This window comes from Podarcis cretensis, assembly GCF_951804945.1.
Source record: "Podarcis cretensis genome assembly, chromosome: 17".
NCBI classification, from domain to species: Eukaryota; Metazoa; Chordata; class Lepidosauria; order Squamata; family Lacertidae; genus Podarcis; species Podarcis cretensis.
Window position 1 is genome coordinate 26,325,928 of NC_137187.1, and position 19,032 is coordinate 26,344,959.

At 44.1% G+C, this 19,032-nt stretch overlaps 1 protein-coding gene across 3 annotated transcripts in view; it reads left to right on the forward strand.

The window, feature by feature from the left end:
* The window catches only part of CCDC171 (coiled-coil domain containing 171), a 212,585-nt gene that overhangs the window by 71,258 nt on the left and 122,295 nt on the right, over nucleotides 1-19,032 (forward strand). For all 3 annotated transcript variants that reach the window (XM_079959164.1, XM_079959166.1, XM_079959165.1), the window contains 4 exons: nucleotides 6,363-6,469; nucleotides 9,639-9,728; nucleotides 12,536-12,736; nucleotides 15,061-15,228. In XM_079959164.1, coding sequence (XP_079815290.1) covers nucleotides 6,363-6,469; nucleotides 9,639-9,728; nucleotides 12,536-12,736; nucleotides 15,061-15,228 — 566 coding nt within the window. The remainder of the gene's footprint in view (nucleotides 1-6,362; nucleotides 6,470-9,638; nucleotides 9,729-12,535; nucleotides 12,737-15,060; nucleotides 15,229-19,032) is intronic.

Here is a 19,032-nt window from a genome sequence, read left to right on the forward strand (position 1 = left end):
AGGGGGTGAGGACTGCAGCCGTGCCAGCGCGAATTCTTCCCCAACCAATGTGCAAAAACAAACCTGCTTCTTTCTGTTGTCTGGCATGTGGTGGCAGTAGTGATCACGCCAAATGGAAGTACGGAAAAGGCAAAGTGTCTCATATATACGTACGTATACATGTGTGTGTATATATGTATATGTATACATACATATACATACGTATATGTGTGTGTATATATATGTATATGTATACTACTACTAGGGATGCGGGTGGCACTGTGGGTTTAAACCACAGAGCCTAGGGCTTGCCAATCTGAAGGTCGGCAGTTCGAATCCTGCGATGGGGTGAGTTCCCGTTGCTCGGTCCCTGCTCCTGCCAACCTAGCAGTTCAAAAGTACATCAAAGTGCAAGTAGATAAATAGGTTTGGTTTTCAAGCCAAAGTGAAATTCTATTGAAGAAACGTTTTGGAGCCATTTCTTTGAGATAAATAGAGGGGAAATGTTTTGTTAATTGGCCACATACTCAAAGACAAAGGAGCCTTAATTCTAGGCACATCCCATTTTAGTACATTGTATCAGAGTCTTTGGAGACATTATACAAGACATTATACAAGATGACATCATACAAGGTGTGACAGGAAAGTTCGGTGAACGGTCACAGAAATCGGACAGTGAGAAATATTTGAACATACAGTCGGCATTGGAAACCCACGAAATGCTCACAGTTGTGTATGGAGATGAAACTGCAACTCAAAAGACAGCGTATGAGTGGTTTAAGCGTTTCCGTGAAGGGCGACAAGCCATCGAAAATGACCCTCAGTCTGGCAGACCATTGATGAGCAGAACGGCGGCAACTGTCGACGGGATTGGTGTTTGTCCGTCCGAATGATGGCAGAAGAATTGCATATTCTGCGTGAAATCGTTACTGAGGTTACAGAGTTGTCCCACCCTCCATATTCTCCTGATCTGGCCCCACCGGATTTATTTCCCCCCAAAACTGAAATCTGCACTGAAAAGACACAGATTTTTCCAACATTTCACACATCCAAGCTGCTGTGACGAGGGAACTGAAAGCAGTATGAAAAGAGGACGTCACCAGCTCTACGAACATTGCCAATGGTGCATTGTATCAGAGGGGGCCTACTTTGAAGGCCTGTAAGGCGTCTGTGTTCAAATATTTCTCGCTGTCCGACATCTGTGACCATTCACCAAACTTTCCGAACTTTAATTAGTGAATATGTGATAGCAGATATTTCGGGGGGGACAGACAGGAGTGACTCTCAGGATCCCAGAAGATCCTGGATCAATGATGACACAACCACAGTCTGTTTGCATCGCAACCTAGATGCTGGGACATTACTTCCATGTCTGCTTTCTGCTTGTAACGTGGCCGGGACCTTCCTGCAGTTTTCCCTTGAGTTCTAGCTTTCCCAACAAATGAATGTTAATGAAATCACCACGAACTTTTTAGTGCTTCTGGAACAACGTGGTTGCGATGGGGAATCCAGACTAGCCCTAGGGAGTTTTGGAGGCAGAAGGACAAAGTGTTGTGTGGCCTGGGGAACCGAATCTGCCGCAGATTCTGGCTAGCTGCTCCCTTTCTCTTTGGCACACGAGAAGAATGGAAATAAGTTTTTGAACTCAGCGTTTTGGATCCGCTTTGTTGGGCTAGAGGTTTTGGCAAGGGAGACTGGCTGCCTGGAGAAGAGAGCCAAGTCAATACAAATAAATCCTGGGAATAATTATTGATATGAAACATGCCTTTTTGTGTGGGTGCTTTAGTTCTGGAGCTGGGGTTTGCCTGTCCTTTTGTAGCCTCTGGGAAGAGATGACAGTTGAAAATATCTTTTTTTGCAATGTTTTGGGATTCTTCCCTCCTTCTTTTCCCTTCTGACATTATCCATCGACTCCCATGGAACTAACATTTTTATTCAGTGTCAATGATACAAGCTAAGTTAAGGACAGTGTATCATAGCTGTCAACGTTTCCCTTTTTTAAAGGGAAATTCCCTTATTCCGAATAGGATTCCTCGCAAGAAAAGGGAAAAGTTGACAGCTATGCAGTGTATCTGTGTCTTGATGTTGAATAAAATTAGACTTTGCACTGTAGGTTGACATTCTGCCCTGGTTGCTTAAGTTAACCAAACAAGGTTTGTGACACTCTTTCATGATTCATATAAATATTTAGAAAGGTCTTTCTAGAAATAAGAACTCTAAGGAATGATGTGGCTAAATGCATACCCTTAAATATTTCTCTGATAAAAATAGGGATGTTGATGATGATGATGATATTTTTACCCCACCCATCTGACTGGGTTGCCCCAGTCACTCTGGGCGCCTTCCAACATATAAATAAACATAAAACATTTTTTAAAACCTTCCCTATACAGGGCTACCTTCAGATGCCTTCTAAAGGTTGTCTAGTTATTTATCTCCTTGGCTCAGGGTCACATGACTCCATACCCTTCAGCATTTCTCCGATGTGTCAGGTGTGTGTGCAGCAGCCAGGTTCTGTGACCAGTAGGACCTTGCAGGACTGGGGCCTTCCTAAGTTTGTTCTGAATAGGCAAGATGTGGCATCACAGGTGAGGCCGATTGGTAACTCACAGCACCTGGAGGCAAGAGCTGGGAAGGGATATAAGGTCAGCATTTCCCTTTGGCTCTTTGCCACAGCAACACGCTTCCTGCCTTGCTGTGTTTGGCTTCTTGCTTTCTGATCCTTGAACCTTGGCTTCTTAAGTCCCTGCTTCTTGATCCTCGGACCCCTGACTTTGTGACTCCTTGCTTCTTGATCCTCGGACCTATGGCTTCGTGACTCCTTGCTTCCTGACCCTCGGACTCTTGGCTTCTTGACTCCTGGCTTCTGGACCCCCATTCCTGCTCCCACCCCACCATCTTGCCCCGGTCCTGATGTCCCCTGCTGGGACTTCGATCGCCCATGAACCGGACCGTGACACAATGAAAACAGGGAATCCTAAGGAAAAGCAGTACATTCTGGGATCAAATCAGAAACCAGGATGGCTTCTGTAAATCCAGAACCGTCCCTGGGAAATAGGGACACGTGGAGGGTCTGTGTCACAAAATGGCAGCAGCCAACTCTCTTTGGCAAGTCTGTCACATGTTGACAATATGAGGACCAGTCTAATATGTCCTACAGTACACACAATATTTGATTTGGTTCCCGTCTGTCAGTTGGGGATCAGCCATAGTGCATTGTTGAGGGGCCATAAGCTGGCTGGTGGATTCTCCAGTTACACAAACACACACACACACACACACAAAATAATATCTACAACCTATGCCTCACCTTGGCCACCCAGGATCAATGAAGAGAAAACTAGTGGGGTAATAATTTTGAAATTGTTCTTAAGAAAACTTAAGGAAGTCCTGATGGAATTGCTGTACATAAAATATTAGCATCATGCAACTGGCTTGGAGCCCAAGGCTCCTATAATCAAATGTGTGCATTACAATAGTATTTCCTGTGGTTAAAACTTATTGTGAGTTTGCCTCTCCAGTAAATCTCCTAGGATAAAGCTACGCGTCCTATATATTTTTCCTAATTTTTGAAATGTACTTGTTAAGTTCATTTCCCACTTTTCCTTCATAGTGGCTTACACAAAGCCACCAGGAAGCCTCTCTTCTTGGCTGAAAACTGGTTACCTTCAACAGTATGGCAGCATTACATGCCTTCTGGTTATTCTCTGCTCTCAGTCCTTTCTTTTTGAACCCCACCACGAGATTTGCTCAGGGTCTCCTGGCACATTACTTGCCCTTGACGCAGAGGTCAATGTGAGGAAATACCTTGATTGTTCTGTTTGTTACCAGTCTGCTTGGTATGTGCCCCTGAGGTAGCCTGATAGACTCTCCATGGTTGCCCCTGAGGCTACGTTAGGGTTGCCATATTTCAAAAAGTGAAAATACAAACACAAAAGCTGTTGAGCTTTTTGTTTTTGCAAAATCTCCATTAAAAATGAAGTTTTGTGCCTATTTTTAGGAAAATTGCCCCAAACCCATCACTTCCAATATAGATTTACCTGGACATTTCTTACCGCTTTCCGAAAACTCCGCCTGGACGCCATTTTCGGCAGGCGAATCCCAACTACATCCAGGAAATTCTGGATGTATGGCAGCCCTAGGCTACATAAAATTTCTGCCCATGTAGTTGGGCTTTCTTGCTGGTTAACTATCTATGGCCTGTTCAACTGTGTTTCGTAGAGGGAGGTTATTATTTGTTATTATGGTATGCATTCCTTGTGTTTTTATTGTAAACCACCCTGGGATGAAGGGTGACATAGAACAAAGGTTTACCCACAACTCATTAAAACTAGTGAAGGTGTCACCAAAGTTGCACAGCGATGATTAAAATAGTTCTGATTACTGCAAATTGCACCTTTGAGGGGCAAATAGCAACCAGGGAGGGGTCAGCTTCTGGTGGGAAAGTTATGCAGGACCCAAGCTGGATTGGGAGCCTATTTATTTTATTTATTTATTATATCTAAATTGCCCTTCATCCAGACAGATCCAAGGGTTGTATTTAATAATAGCATCAACCATAAAATACAAGGCAAGCAAAGCATTTTGTTGTTGTTTAGTTGTTTAGTCGTGTCCGACTCTTCGTGACCCCATGGACCAGGCACTCCTGTCTTCCACTGCCTCCCCCAGTTTGATAAAACAATAAAACTAAAATACCCAATTCTGAATGGCTGCTTTTTCTTCACTATCACAGTGGTCAGCATAAGCATACCATTAAAAAACTAAAACCCTCAGAAATAAACTGTAGTTTAGCCATAAGAGTTCAGACAGTTATGTGTGTGTATTTTTGTCTTTTAATGTGGAATCTCCTGCTCTCATTTGGATATTTTCCCAAATATTAGTTTTCTAAGGATCTTTTTAAAATGTGGAATCTGTTACCCGCAGCTTCAGATTCTGAAATGTAAGAGGCAAAATTTGCAGCATAGGTTTTCTTGTGATCTTGGTGGCCTCCAATCTAGGAACAATGGATGAGAAGGGATATTCTATTATGCACCTTTTGTAAAGATATGCCTGTTCAGGAGCTCACAGTGTATCAGGCCTTGAACTTCAGTGTGCTAGTAGAATTCCAGCAAACATTATTTTAGGCATGATGTGGCATGGGATTATGCCAAAGCTTGTCAATTTTATCTGTATGAGTTCCCTTTCGGACAATACAGCAGCAATGCAACAACTCGGAAGTACAGTCGTACCTTGGAAGTCGAACGGAATCCATTCCGGAAGTCCGTTCGACTTCCAAAACGTTCAGAAACCAAGGCGCGGCTTTTGGTTGGCTGCAGGAAGCTCCTGCAGCCAATCGGAAGCTGCAAAAGCCCTGTCGGACATTCGGCTTCCAAAAACATTTCCCAAACCGGATCACTCACTTCCTGGTTTGCGACGTCCGGGAGCCAAAACGTTCGGGAACTAAGCTGTTCAACTTCCAAGGTAGGACTGTACATCTACGTGGCTCTTCCTCTAGCAATACCTGATAATGCTCCTTTAAAAAATATTCCTAGAAGCTAAATGCCCATCTGAGCTGATTTCATTCCTAGTTCTTGGGCAGGGTGTTCAGGACCAGTTCTTAGGATAAAGTTGTTTGCGGTCACTGGGCTTGGATTGCAGTTTGGCACAAATCTTAAGAAAGTGACTTGACTGATGGCATGCCAAACCATGATCTGAGCTCATAGCAAATGTCTTGCACGACTGTACCAGTTATGACAAGTGGGAATACTGGAATCTGAGCTGGAGGGTGGAGGGGGTAAGAGTGAAAGGAGCACTGGGGACCTTGTGGTCGTGAGTTTGAGTTTGAATGGCTTCAACTGGATTCCCCACCGCCATTTGCATGCAGGGTAGGGAGATAAATAACACTCAGGATCACATTTCAACGGTGTTAAGTTGCACTCAGGCATAATAGGAAGTCCTGTGTTCCTTGGCACGTGTAGGAACGTTTCCATTTGAAAGGCATGACTGAACCTGAAGCGACAAAGGCACGAATGCCGCACACTTAAAAACAAATATTTGCTTCCTTTGGACGGCTATCATTTCCAAACGATGTGTTGAACTGCGGTCATTAGACCCCTTTAAAAAATAAGATCAGAGATAGACCTCATGACGTGCAGGAAACCAAATTGGAGTTAATATTTTTCATGTGGTGAATTTGCAGCCACAGTGCGAGAGTTTTCTTCAAGCTTTGCTTGGCATTAAAGAACAGTTACTCCAGTATGCCTCAGAGAAAACACGGCGGTTGTTCAACATTCTGTATTGTCACTGGAGCCCAACTAATTTAAATATCTCTGTTGCTCTTGGAGAAGTTTTCTGTCTTCTGTTCAACTCGAAGGGCTTTGTTTTGATTCTGTATTTTTCTCCAGGCATTCACAAGGACAAAGATAAACCTCCGAGCTTCACTCTTGTCCTTGAGACTTTGAGGCATACCTTGACAGATTACCAGAACAAGCTGGAAGATGCATCTAATGAGGTAACGCTTGCACTGTTTGGCTCCTTACACATAGCCTTCGGCCCCCAATACTAGAGATTCCTTGCTTGTTACAGAGGTCAAAACACTGGGAATGTTGAGTTGACAGCTTCACAGATAAGAAAAAGAAATAATCTTTTGTCACTGTTCTTCCTCTAAGCTTGCCCTATGGTCATGATTCACTTAAACTTCGGAAACTCTTCAGCTGTGTGCTTTTAAAAATATAAATATATACACATCAAGCAAAGAATTGTGCTTCCCAATTATTTTTAGTGAATACACATGCATACCTGATGACTATCACCCACTGCTTCTTTGAAGGCTTTAGCATAAATATATAATGTGCGATTTTGGCATAAATACCTTAAAGTGATTACAGGTGAATAAATGTGCATGCTTTTGCATTAGGAAAACAATTGTGTTACAAGTTGAGATCCTTTGTACTGCTTTGAATGTTCTATGCGTTTTTACGTCCTGCTGGAGAGAGCTGGCTGCTTTGTTAAAGTTATCCAGCATAGGAATTTTTAATTTATTAAAGTGTTTATAATGATTGAGATACCCTGTATTTTAGTGCTTTAGTGCAGGAACAGAAGTTCATTAAACACGTACTTTTTATGTTGGTTTAGTCTCATTAACTTCATTAGGTGTTAAATGGAACTTAAATCAAATTACTTCATCTGAACTGAGTTATGGATTGGTCTGTGATATGTCCTAGCTATATTCTACTGCTTGCCAGGGTGGGGATTTTTCCCCTGTTCATCCTGGAGCTTAAACTGTTCAATGGCAGTATAATTGAAACCTGCCCCAGGACCTTAAGGTGAAGGGCAGGCAATAAATGATAACAACAGCAGCAGTTCAGGAGCTTGCACCGAGTGATTACTCTGTGTTAGAATTTATGAGAGATAATTGTTTTGGGACAAAAGCAAGGGGAAATCAAAATGAATATGTGTGTGTGTATATTGGTACCTCGGGACGCAGGTGGCGCTGTGGGTTAAAGCCTCAGCGCCTAGGGCTTGCCGATCGAAAGATCGGCGGTTCGAATCCCTGCGGCGGGGTACGCTCCCGCTGCTCGGTCCCAGCGCCTGCCAACCTAGCAGTTCGAAAGCACCTCCGGGTGCAAGTAGATAAATAGGGACCGCTTACCAGCGGGAAGGTAAACGGCGTTTCCGTGTGCGGCTCTGGCTCGCCAGAGCAGCGATGTCACGCTGGCCACGTGACCCGGAAGTGTCTCCGGACAGCGCTGGCCCCTGGCCTCTTAAGTGAGATGGGCGCACAACCCCAGAGTCTGTCACGACTGGCCCGTACGGGCAGGGGTACCATTACCTTTACCTTTATATTGGTACCTCAGGTTACATTTTCTTCAGGTTACAGACACTTCAGGTTACAGACTCCGCTAACCCAGAAATAGTGCTTCAGGTTAAGAACTTTGCTTCAGGATGAGAACAGAAATCGTGCTCCGGCAGTGCGGCAGCAGCAGGAGGCCCCCGTTAGCTAAAGTGGTGCTTCAGGTTAAGAACAGTTTCAGGTTAAGAACGGACCTCCGGAACGAATTAAGTACTTAACCCGAGGTACCACTGTGTATTTTCAGTATTTTCACGGTTCAGTATTTTAGACGTACACACACACACACACACACACACACACACATATATATATACACACACACACTTCTAAAATACTGAACCATAAGAATGTTAAGAAGCATTTTTGGTTCATTATAGTAAATAATTGCAAGCAGCCAAATTGCAAAATCAAGTAGGCTGGAGCATTTCAGAGGGGCACAAAATAAAGTCATATCTGTACACGCCGGCCCCTGTTAGGTTTCTCCTGTTGACAACCCACATGTTTAGCAGCCTTCCGAGGCCTAGGATTGAGCGACCAGACGCAGGATATCCACTGTGAATTTTTATTTGGGGGGCTGAATGGCACCTGATCTTCAGCGCCGCTGAAAAGTCGACTCAGCAGGCCTTGGCTCAGGAAGGTTGTTTTGTTGTGAAATGATGCCAGAGACAGCGGTGGGGGAGACCAAGGGGGTGGCTGTTAAGAAAGCAGAGAGAGTGTTCTGTCAGCAAGAAGAATGAACTGTCAAGGAAAATGAATCGCAAGCAGTGCGGGGCCAACTGATGACCTGCCACAAGACTTCCCAGTAGGACTGCCGGTGCTCGACCCTGAAGTTGTCATATGGAGCCAGAGACCACTGAGAGCATGATATGCAGATGGGGCAGCTCTATGCCCTTCTTCCCTTTCCCTCACCGAGAGTGTCTTCTAGCTCTCTTTCCCTTTAATGTAATTAGGAACTAAACTTTCAGGAAAAACAACAACCACAAAAAATTAGATAATTTCTAGGCATGTTCATTCAAAACCAGTCCCTTGTTGCACCTTGCATAGCTTCTTGGGCTTGTAAAAGAGTGTTAGCTGCTTAAAAATACACAAAGATCCACGCAGCTTCTTCCTGCGTCACGTATTTCAGATGTGTATACAGTGGACGCTCGGGTTGGCGAACGTGATCCGTGTGGGAAGCACGTTCGCAACCCACAGCGCTGCGTGTGCGCACGTGTGGGTCGTGATTTGGTCTTCTGCGCATGCGCAAAGCGCAATTTAGTGCTTCTGCCCATGTGCAAGCACCGAAACCTGGAAGTAACCAGTTCCAGTACTTCCAGGTTCGGCGTGGTGCACAACCCGAAACAGCGCAACCCGTAGTGTCTGTAACCCGAGGTATGACTGTATTAATCATGACCATTGGGCTTGTTTTAGCAGATTTTAAAAGTATACATTGAGCCACACTTGGGCTGAAAGCCATACGTCCTTGCTTGCAAAGTCCCATGGAACTCAAGAGCACTTACTCCTGAGTAGACATGCACAGGCTTGCAGAGTTGAGAGGCTAATGATTTTATTGGAACCCAGTTGTGGCTGACAGTTAGAAAATACACTTTGTGCAGCTTTAGGTGATGCCGGCTAGAGGTAAAACTGTGGAGAGCGAAACTGCGATATAATAAAAGAGGAAACATGCTAAACTAGAAAAACATCAAGGCTTACACTCACAAGTATTATGGCAATGGACGCTCTGTTCAGTGAGGGTTACTGCTAGAAAAGTCGGTGTGCATAGGATCGTGCTTCATCTGTCAGCAATTATATTGCAATTTTATTATTCCTTCTCACCTATCCCTCCCAGGTAAAGAGAATGACAGTTGTGTCTGAGAAGATGGCAAAAGAGTTTGAAGCTTCCCAACACCAACTAAATTTTCAAGCTCAAGAACTTCAGGTATCTCTATATTAACATCCCTAAATGTTTCATCGCATTAAATATATTTCCAATGTGTTTCATCTTGGTGGGGAAAAGAGCTCCTGAAAAACATATGTTTGGGTATTTCATGAGCTTCAGTAGGCTTTAAGGTAAAGGTAAAGGTAAAGGGACCCCTGACCAATTAAGTCGAGTTGTGACTGACACTGGGATTGCAGCGCTCATCTCGCTTTACTGGCCGATGGAGCCGGCGTACAGCTTCCGGGTCATGTGGCCAGCATGACTAAGCCACTTCTGGTGAACCAGAGCAGCGCACGGAAATGCCGTTTACCTTCCTGCCGGAGCGGTACCTATTATTTATCTGTTTGCACTTTGACGTGCTTTCAGAGGTTGGCAAGCCCTAGTCTCTGTGGTTTAACCCACAGCGCCACCTGCGTCCAGAATAAACGGCTTAGTCCAAAATACCGTATTTTTGCTCTATAAGACTCACTTTTTCCCTCCTAAAAAGTAAGGGGAAATGTGTGTGCGTCTTATGGAGCGAATGCAGGCCGCGCAGCTATCCCAGAAGCCAGAACAGCAAGAGGGATTGCTACTTTCACTGCGCAGCGATCCCTCTTGCCTTTCTGGCTTCTGAGATTCAGAATTTTTTTTTTTCTTGTTTTCCTCCTCCAAAAACTAGGTGCGTCTTGTGGTTTGGTGCGTCTTATAGAGCGAAAAATACGGTAAATGGTTTAGGGCTGATAACCTGTCGCTGAAGATATGATAGAATGCCAGAATGTTGTTCTAACCAACTTTTTGCTGGAGTAGTTTAACCAAAGGTGCCCTGTGCAACTGGAAAAACGATTCAGCTGTGCAAGGGGACCCCCAATTTCTGCCGCAGCCCCTCGTGCCATGTCACATACCACTCTAAAGGAATTCCAGATTCTCAAGAGTCCTTTGCGGGGGGGGGGGGGAGAAAGGGGTCAGCAAGGAAGAGAAATAGATGGGGGAACCCCATTCCAAAAGCAGTGTTCCACTCTTGCTTCTCTGAACCCAATACAAACCTATTTTATTGTTTTGTTTTCCTCATTGTGTTTCCTTAATTCTTGTGCCTACAGTGTGAATCTTAGCCTTAAAAGTATTCTTGTTCTTGTCTGAATAGTCGTCTTTTCGTTTAGATGAGTCAGGTATATCCTGTTGACTCTTGACAGAGGTACCATGTGCCCCCATATCTGGGCTTAATACTGTCACCCCACCCATCCACCCTTAACTTTTGAAGTGTTTCCATGGGGAAAAGCTCCCAATTTCTGGAAAGTTGAACCCTTGCAGATTTTGGAAATGGTGTCTCTAGATCATAGAGCCATAGAATCATAGAGTTGGAAGAGACCACAAGGGCCATCGAGTCCAACCCCCTGCCAAGCAGGAAACACCATCAGAGCACTCCTGACATATGGTTGTCAAGCCTCTGCTTAAAGACCTCCAAAGAAGGAGACTCCACCACACTCCTTGGCAGCAAATTCCACTGTCGAACAGCTCTTACTGTCAGGAAGTTCTTCCTAATGTTTAGGTGGAATCTTTTTTCTTGTAGTTTGGAACCATTGCTCCGTGTCCGCTTCTCTGGAGCAGCAGAAAACAACCTTTCTCCCTCTTCTATGTGACATCCTTTTATATATTTGAACATGGCTATCATATCACCCCTTAACCTCCTCTTCTCCATGCTAAACATGCCCAGCTCCCTTAGCCGTTCCTCATAAGGCATCGTTTCCAGGCCTTTGACCATTTGGGTTGCCCTCCTCTGGACACGTTCCAGTTTGTCAGTGTCCTTCTTGAACTGTGGTGCCCAGAACTGGACACAGTACTCCAGGTGAGGTCTGACCAGAGCAGAATACAGTGGCACTATTACTTCCCTTGTTCTAGATGCTATACTCCTATTGATGCAGCCCAGATAGATATGTTTGTTAAAACACTAGAAGTTTGTAGGGTGGTTGTAGGGAGGAAAAACATGGTTTCATAGAAACCACTCCATTATCATTATCCAACTCTAGGGTTAAACTCTGTATTAGTGGTAGTAGTTGTTGTAGATTATAACTGGAATAAATGGCTTTTCTTATAGATATTTAGATATGTGCATTTGACTGTAGATTTTATTTATTTATTTATTTATTTATTTATTTATTTATTCCCCAGCCAGTCTTTAAACAAGATTAAAAATACAGTGGTACCTCAAGTTACAAACGCTTCAGGTTACAAACTCTGCTAACCTGGAAGAGTTACCTCGAGTTGAGAACTTTGCCCCAGGATGAGAACAGAAATCGTGTGCTGGCAGCGCAGTGGCAGCAAGAGGCGCCATTAGCGAAAGCACACCTCTAGTTAAGAACTGTTTCAGGTTAAGAACGGACCTCCGGAACAAAGTAAGTTTATAACTAGAGGTACCACTGTACATTAAAACATCAATCATTAAAAACTTCCCTAAACAGGGCTGCCTTCAGATGTCTTCTAAATGTCATATAGTTGTTTATTTCCTTGATATCTGATGGGTGGGCATTCCACAGGGCAGGTGCCACTACTGAGAAGGCCCTCTGTCTAGTTTCCTGTAACTTTGCTTCTCGCAGTGAGGGAACTGCCAGAAGATGCTCGGGGCTGGACCTCAGCGTCCGGGCTGAACGATGGGGGTGGAGACGCTCCTTCAGGTCTACTGGGCCAAGGCCGTTTAGGGCTTTAAAGGTCAGCACCAACACTTTGAATTGTGCTCGGAAACGTACTGGATTTCCTATTTTCAGGGCTATCAAGACAGAGGCAGGATGCTTTGCTTCTGTTACCTCTTCTGTTTTCTACCGTGTCATTTTTAGGAAGTGAAAAATAGCCTTGCTGGTGCCAACAATGAGTTAACCCATTGGCAAGCCAAGAGTGCAGATAGAGAATGTTTAATAGCCACTTTGAAAAAGGAACTTCAGAATCTACTGCACTGCTGGGAGAAGGAGAAAGTGCGTTGTGAAGAATCCGAACACGATATCCAGAAGCTTGCTCAAGCTTATGAGAAGGATACAGAGGTATTATCAGGAACAAGATGTCTGTCCAAATGCATCTTTAATCCTAGTGTCTCACATTTACATATATCAGATGACTCGTTTGTAGATTTAGATTCCACAATGAGATATTACATTACGGCAGGCCCTCTGCAAGCCCATATGTGATTTTACTTCTGCCATTAAGTATTTTATTCGTTTCAGTTTTAAAAAAAAATATTATGGAGCTCTTGCGAAGAGACATAAGTGTATTTTAAGAAACATGTCTAGGGTTGGGGGGTTTTATACATATTTTTAGCTCCTGCTTTGCTAAATCAAACATACACATTTGGAACATATCTACATTTGGAACAGATTAGCTTTGCAATCCCTTGGCACTAATTGCTATTAACTGTTTCAAATGACAACCAAAAAATGCAGCAGGGCAGGTAGGATCTGGGTCATCTTACGCGCCCACCAACCAAGTAAAACTAGTTTCCTGTTTTTTGGGTAGCGGCAGATTACGGTCTGCTGTGTACAATAATTGTTTCATGAAGTGTTATTTTGAAACTCGCTTTCTACCATGTTGTTTATCCTATTTTAAAAATACACAGCGTGCTTGCACTTAGTTGTTGTTGCTGTTGGTTGGTTGTTGGTTTTTTTTGCACACACAACTTTTCCTGCGCTAGGTACATCAACTGTATTATTCTTTATCTAAATTGTGCTGCATATTGAGCTCATTACTCCAACAAATACGAGTGGGAATGCCAAGTGAGTAAAAAGGAAACATTCTTTCCACCCTTCTAACAGTCTGGGATTTAAATTGTGTCCATATGGACCGGTTGGAATTGTTCTTCTCATCAGATAGTGATTAAAGTAGAGGAAACTAGAAGCCTGACTATATTGTAAAGTCAGCGTGTCTACAGCGTTGTGGTTGGGTTCGACATGTGTGAATTGATTCTGGGACCTTGGATTCCTTCTCCAGGCCAAACGGATGATTACCATGCTTGGTTTATCACAGCCCAAGCAAAAAGGACACAATGGCGACAGATTAAATTAACAACGAGAAGCCAAAGATTGGGTGGAAACGCTTTTTGTTAATATTTCACGGTGCCTTGTTGGTGGTTTCCCACGAGGGATTTAAAACACCAAAATATGGTCGAGGGACGGGGAGAATCACAATCGCAATTCCATTCTTAATGCCTTTGTAAAATCTCTTTGGAAACGTTCTGAGTTGGACTGTATCTAAAGCATACTGGAAGCTGTGGAAATCTTTTTTACCGAACCTAGTGGGGTTTGGATCGGGATTCTAGCTTTTGGTTTGGACTTGGAGAAAAACTCTTAAATCACTTTGCATCATGTGAAATGTAGATTGATGAGAAACCAGAAGAATTGTCAGAGAGCTATAATGTTGGCTCTATAGCTAATAATAGAATCACAGAATTATGGAGTTGGAAGGGGACTTGAGGGTCATCTAGTCCAACCCCCTTCAGTGCATGAATCTTGACTAAAGCATCCATGACAGATGGCCATCCAACCTCCGCTTAAAAGCCTCCAAGGAATGAATAGTCTAATTTGTTTTCCCAAATATATTTGTGTTGTAATCTGTGTACAGTGGTACCTCTGGTTGCGAACAGGATCCGTTCCAGAGCCCCGTTCACAACACGAGCAGAATGCAACCCGTGTCTGCAGGTCACGATTCACCGCTTCTGTGCATGCGCATGACGTCATTTTGAGCATCTGCACGAGCGGCGAAACCCGCAAGTAACCTTTTCCGGTACTTGCAGGTCGCAACCTGAAAAGACGTAACCTGAACCAAACGTAACAAGAGATATGACTGTACTGGATATGGTTAATGCAAGAAAAACCTGAAGCAGCAGTCCAATTGCACTCAAGTAGAAGCCACGTTGGACATTCAGCTTCTGAAAAACGTTTGAAAACTGGAGCATTTACTTCCGGGTTATTAGCGTTCCAAAATGGAGCCGTTCGGGAACCAAGGTTTGACTGTATTAGATAACTGCAATCAGCATCTCATTAACAGATTCGAAAATATGTTGGTTATGGTTTGCATAATTGTGCGGGGTCTGATCCTGCGTCTCTTCATTCTGTCCTTTGCCAGAGAGAAAAGCAGGCGCCCTGGCTTCTAGAAAGTGTCTGCAGGATCAGCTTGTGTGTATGTGTACATATATATAATGGGCAATTATCTGTTTTCTGATTTTGACTAATGATTGGAGCATAGGTCATATATTCCTTTGGAACACACACATTATTGTTTACATGACGTATTTCGTTGGACTCTGACTCCATTTACAGTTATTTCTCTCTCCCCCCCCCTTTTTTCTTCCTTTTTATTAAATCCCGTCTCGCAGGAGAAGCTAACCTTCCTCCACACTTTGTACCAGCACTTGGTAGCGGGCTGCGTTCTTCTTAAACAACCAGAAGGCATCCTGGATAAATTCTCCTGGCCAGAGCTTTGCACAGTCTTGCAGGAGAATGTTGATGCCCTGATCTTAGACCTCAACAAGGCTAATGAGAAGGTACTGTCCTCAGGCACCAGCCGACTCTATTAAATCCAGTGACATTTGTCCACATCACAGTATCGTTAAAAAGGACTGACATTCATCTTATTTCAAAAAGAATTTGGATGTTAATAATTCAATACCGTTAATTACGGCTTGTCTACAGCTCGGTTTGATGCCATTGCTGTGGGCATGTAAATGTGACTGAAGTCTTTATGAAGTCTCTAAGCTCCAGCTTCTATGCAGGACTTGCTAATACTACTAGCCAGTGTTAGCCACAGGGACCTAATTAAAAGAAAATAAATTAATCTTACTGATGAAGCTATTCAAAGAACTTAGTCATTTACACTAATAAACCAACTCTTTATCTCGGCATAAAACAGAAACAAAATGCACCGACTGGAGGAACATCATCTTTAAAATATTTGCTTGCGAATTGGAGGGAATTATTTGGAGAGTGTTCCCAAGAAATGGCCCAGGCTCTTCTTTGATATGCTTACATTTTGTAAATATAATGCAGGGTGTAGTGATAAATACATCATGAGTTTAAAGAAGATAAATATTTTCCTCAAGGGAGGCCCTGGCAAGTGAAGTTCTTGAATATGCTGTGTGGTTTTTCGCTGAAAATAAATAATTCCCTCATTTTGTTATGATGAAGTGGCTCGACAGCCTTAGTTGTAATGTTTCTGCAGACTTCGATTCCTGGCTCATTGGGTGAGCTGCAGTTGCGTTCTGTGGTCTGGTAGCAAAGTTTCAGATTTTGGCCTCGCTCCAGAGGGACGGGGAGGAGGAAATGTTTTGCATCGGCCAGAACTCATTTCAAGTCTAGGATGAAGGGATGGTTTAAGTCTACACCTAAGAGCCAAGCGAATGCACTAAGGAAATTTTGTTTGAAATATTGCCTCCCGCCCCAAAGTAGTTAATTCAAACTGGTAGTCGAAAAAGCACTTTGAAGCTCTACAAACTGCTGAATAAATGCCTCGGTCAGCTAAGTGGTTGAGGATGGTCGTGACTGGGACTTAACTGGAGATGAATTACTACCCAGTGTATAGAAACTGCAGTTAGGTATATACTTTATTTGGGTTCTTTCCCACATGCTTTTTCAATCCTGTCAGATTCCCAAAGTGGAATTAAAAGATTGTAAACATGTAAATAGAATTGCAAGCAGGGAAAAAAGTAGAATTAAATCAACAGCCAGCATTAAAACTATTGGTAAAATGTGGGGTATATGAAGCCTGCCTAAAAATGAAGGTCTTCAAAAAAGAGGGGAAGCTCCTAGATCTTTCACAGGGTCTGAGAAGATTCCAAAATCTAGGGACGCAGCTCCCTAAATGTGCATTGAAATAGGCAAAAAGGAAGGCATTGCCATCATTTTGTAAGATGGAGCTGGTTCAGTTTCTCATCCAAGCAGCACAGAGAAGTTCAACACTCCCAAACCCTCTTCTTGTTTTTAGTAAGCCTAGTTTTGAAACAACCCAAAAGGTAACCTCATTATCGGTTAATTATGAGGCTAGATTAACTTTAGTTAACTAGGGAGTGCTACTTCCCCAAACTACTTTTGCTATAATAAACATTCTCATCTGCAGTTGCATAAAATGAATACGTTTGGCCTTGCTGTCTAGATTATCTGCATTAAAGCAAACCTAGAGGCATGCCAATTTAAGCACATTTCCTTAACACCCAACACACAACTGCTTTTAAATCTTTGAAATTCTGACAGGAGTGGATCACCTGAACCATCAAACAATAATGACAGAACTTAATCTGTTTTCAGGAGTTGTTGTTTTGAGAAACAGAGCAACTGTGTATGTTGAAAGCTGGGTGGGGTACTAATAAATTATTATTATTATCATTATTATTATTATTATTATTATTATTACTCTCTAAAATTATGCATATGCTTATCCATTGGGTGTAGCAAATATGTAATGCTTTCCCCATCAGATTAGTTTTTAATGTGTCTATATTCACGGGTTAATTAATTCAACAGGAAAATCACTTCGCCTAGCATGCTGCTTTACAAGGCAGTTTGCTTTGTGCAGTGCCTAATCACAGCACAAGAATCTGCCCAATCCATCATTTGGGCCCTGTTACTGATTTGCAACAGGAAAGGTGGCGAGTGAGTAGAGAACTCTGTGCAGGGAGAGATTAGCTGCCAAACTCGCCTGAAGATGGATGGACAGGATCTCTAGACCAGGCATAGGCAAACTCCGGCCCTCCGGACGTTTGGGACTACAATTCCCACCATCCCTGACCACTGGTCCTGTTAGCTGGGGATGATGGGGAATTGTAGTCCCAAACATCTGGAGGCCCGGAGTTTGCCTATGCCTGCTCTAGACCCTACTACCTCCTGTAGTGGTGTTGCGTCCTTTGCTGGTGCCCGGGGCGTACTCGCAGGGCAGGACGCAGAGGGTGAACACACACCCTGTGCCAGCCCTTGCTGCCCACACCACTGGGTGGGCACGGGGCACAGAGGGTTCACGGGGCCGTGCTGCACCACCTACCCAGGCAGGGGGGGAGCCTGGCCAGCCAACGCTGGCCCTGGTGTGCTCACAGCAGGGCAGCCATTCAGAAACCCCTGATGGCAGGCTGGGAAGGACGGGGATCCCTGCATGGCGACACCTGGATTGTGCCCTTTCAAAATCGTGTTGTCAGAAACACCATAGCCAGACACTAGAGAGACCTGTCAGGAGTAAACATGGACCAATGGTACCAAATAGTATGGGAAAAAGTCTTATTAGAAAAACTAACCAATAAACTGGACGCTGGTGGCACTGTTGGTTAAACCACAGAGCCTAGGACTTGCCGATCAGAAGGTCGGCGGTTTGAAAGCATGTCAAAGTGCAAGTACATAAATAGGTACCACTCTGGCGGGAAGGTAAACGGTGTTTCTGTGCGTTGCTCTGGTTTGCCAGAAGCGGCTTAGTCATGCTGGCCACATGACCCGGAAGCTGTACGCCGGCTCCCTCGGCCAATAAAGCGAGATGAGCGCCACAACCCCAGAGTCGGCCACAACAGGACCTAATGGTCAGGGGTCCCTTTACCTTTACCTTTAACCAATAAACTGAAACTGATACGGGGACAAATGGAAGAAGACGCCTTCACCCCAATACAGCTCCCCTTTATCACATGCACAGCCCAACAAGACAAGGACAAGAATCCATCAACAGCATACAAATCAATATGGCTAACCTGATTCAAAAACACCCACCCACCCCACTCACACATGAAAACAAAGTTCACTACAGCCAATCAAAGACAGCCAACCACACCCTAGGCCAGGGGTCAGCAAACTTATTTAGCAGGGGGCCGGTCCACTGTCCCTCAGACCTTTTGGGGGCTGGACTATATTTTTTTTGGGGGGGTGAATAAATTCCTATGCCCCACAAATAACCCTGAGATGCATTTTAAATAAAAGGACATATTCTACTCATGTAAAAACACTGATTCGCGCACCATCCACGAGCCGGATTGAGAAGGCAATTGGGCCAGATCTGGCCCCCGGGCCTTAGTTTGCCTACCCATGCCCTAGGCCAGTGGTTCTCAACCTGTGGGTCCCCAGATGTTGGACTACAACTCCCATCATCCCTGAGCTCTGGCCTTGCTAGCTAGAGGTGATGGGTGTTTTAGTCCAACAACATCTGGGGTCTGACAGGTTGAGAAAGGCTGCCCCAGGCCAACCCCAACCACCAAAGGAACACAAGCGAATAAGTCAAGGGAACCCACACAAGCGACGCTGACACAAAACCCCACACATACATTAAGTAAAATAGAAACATTGCCACCCAACTCCACCCCACTCACCATGGCCCCCTCCACCTC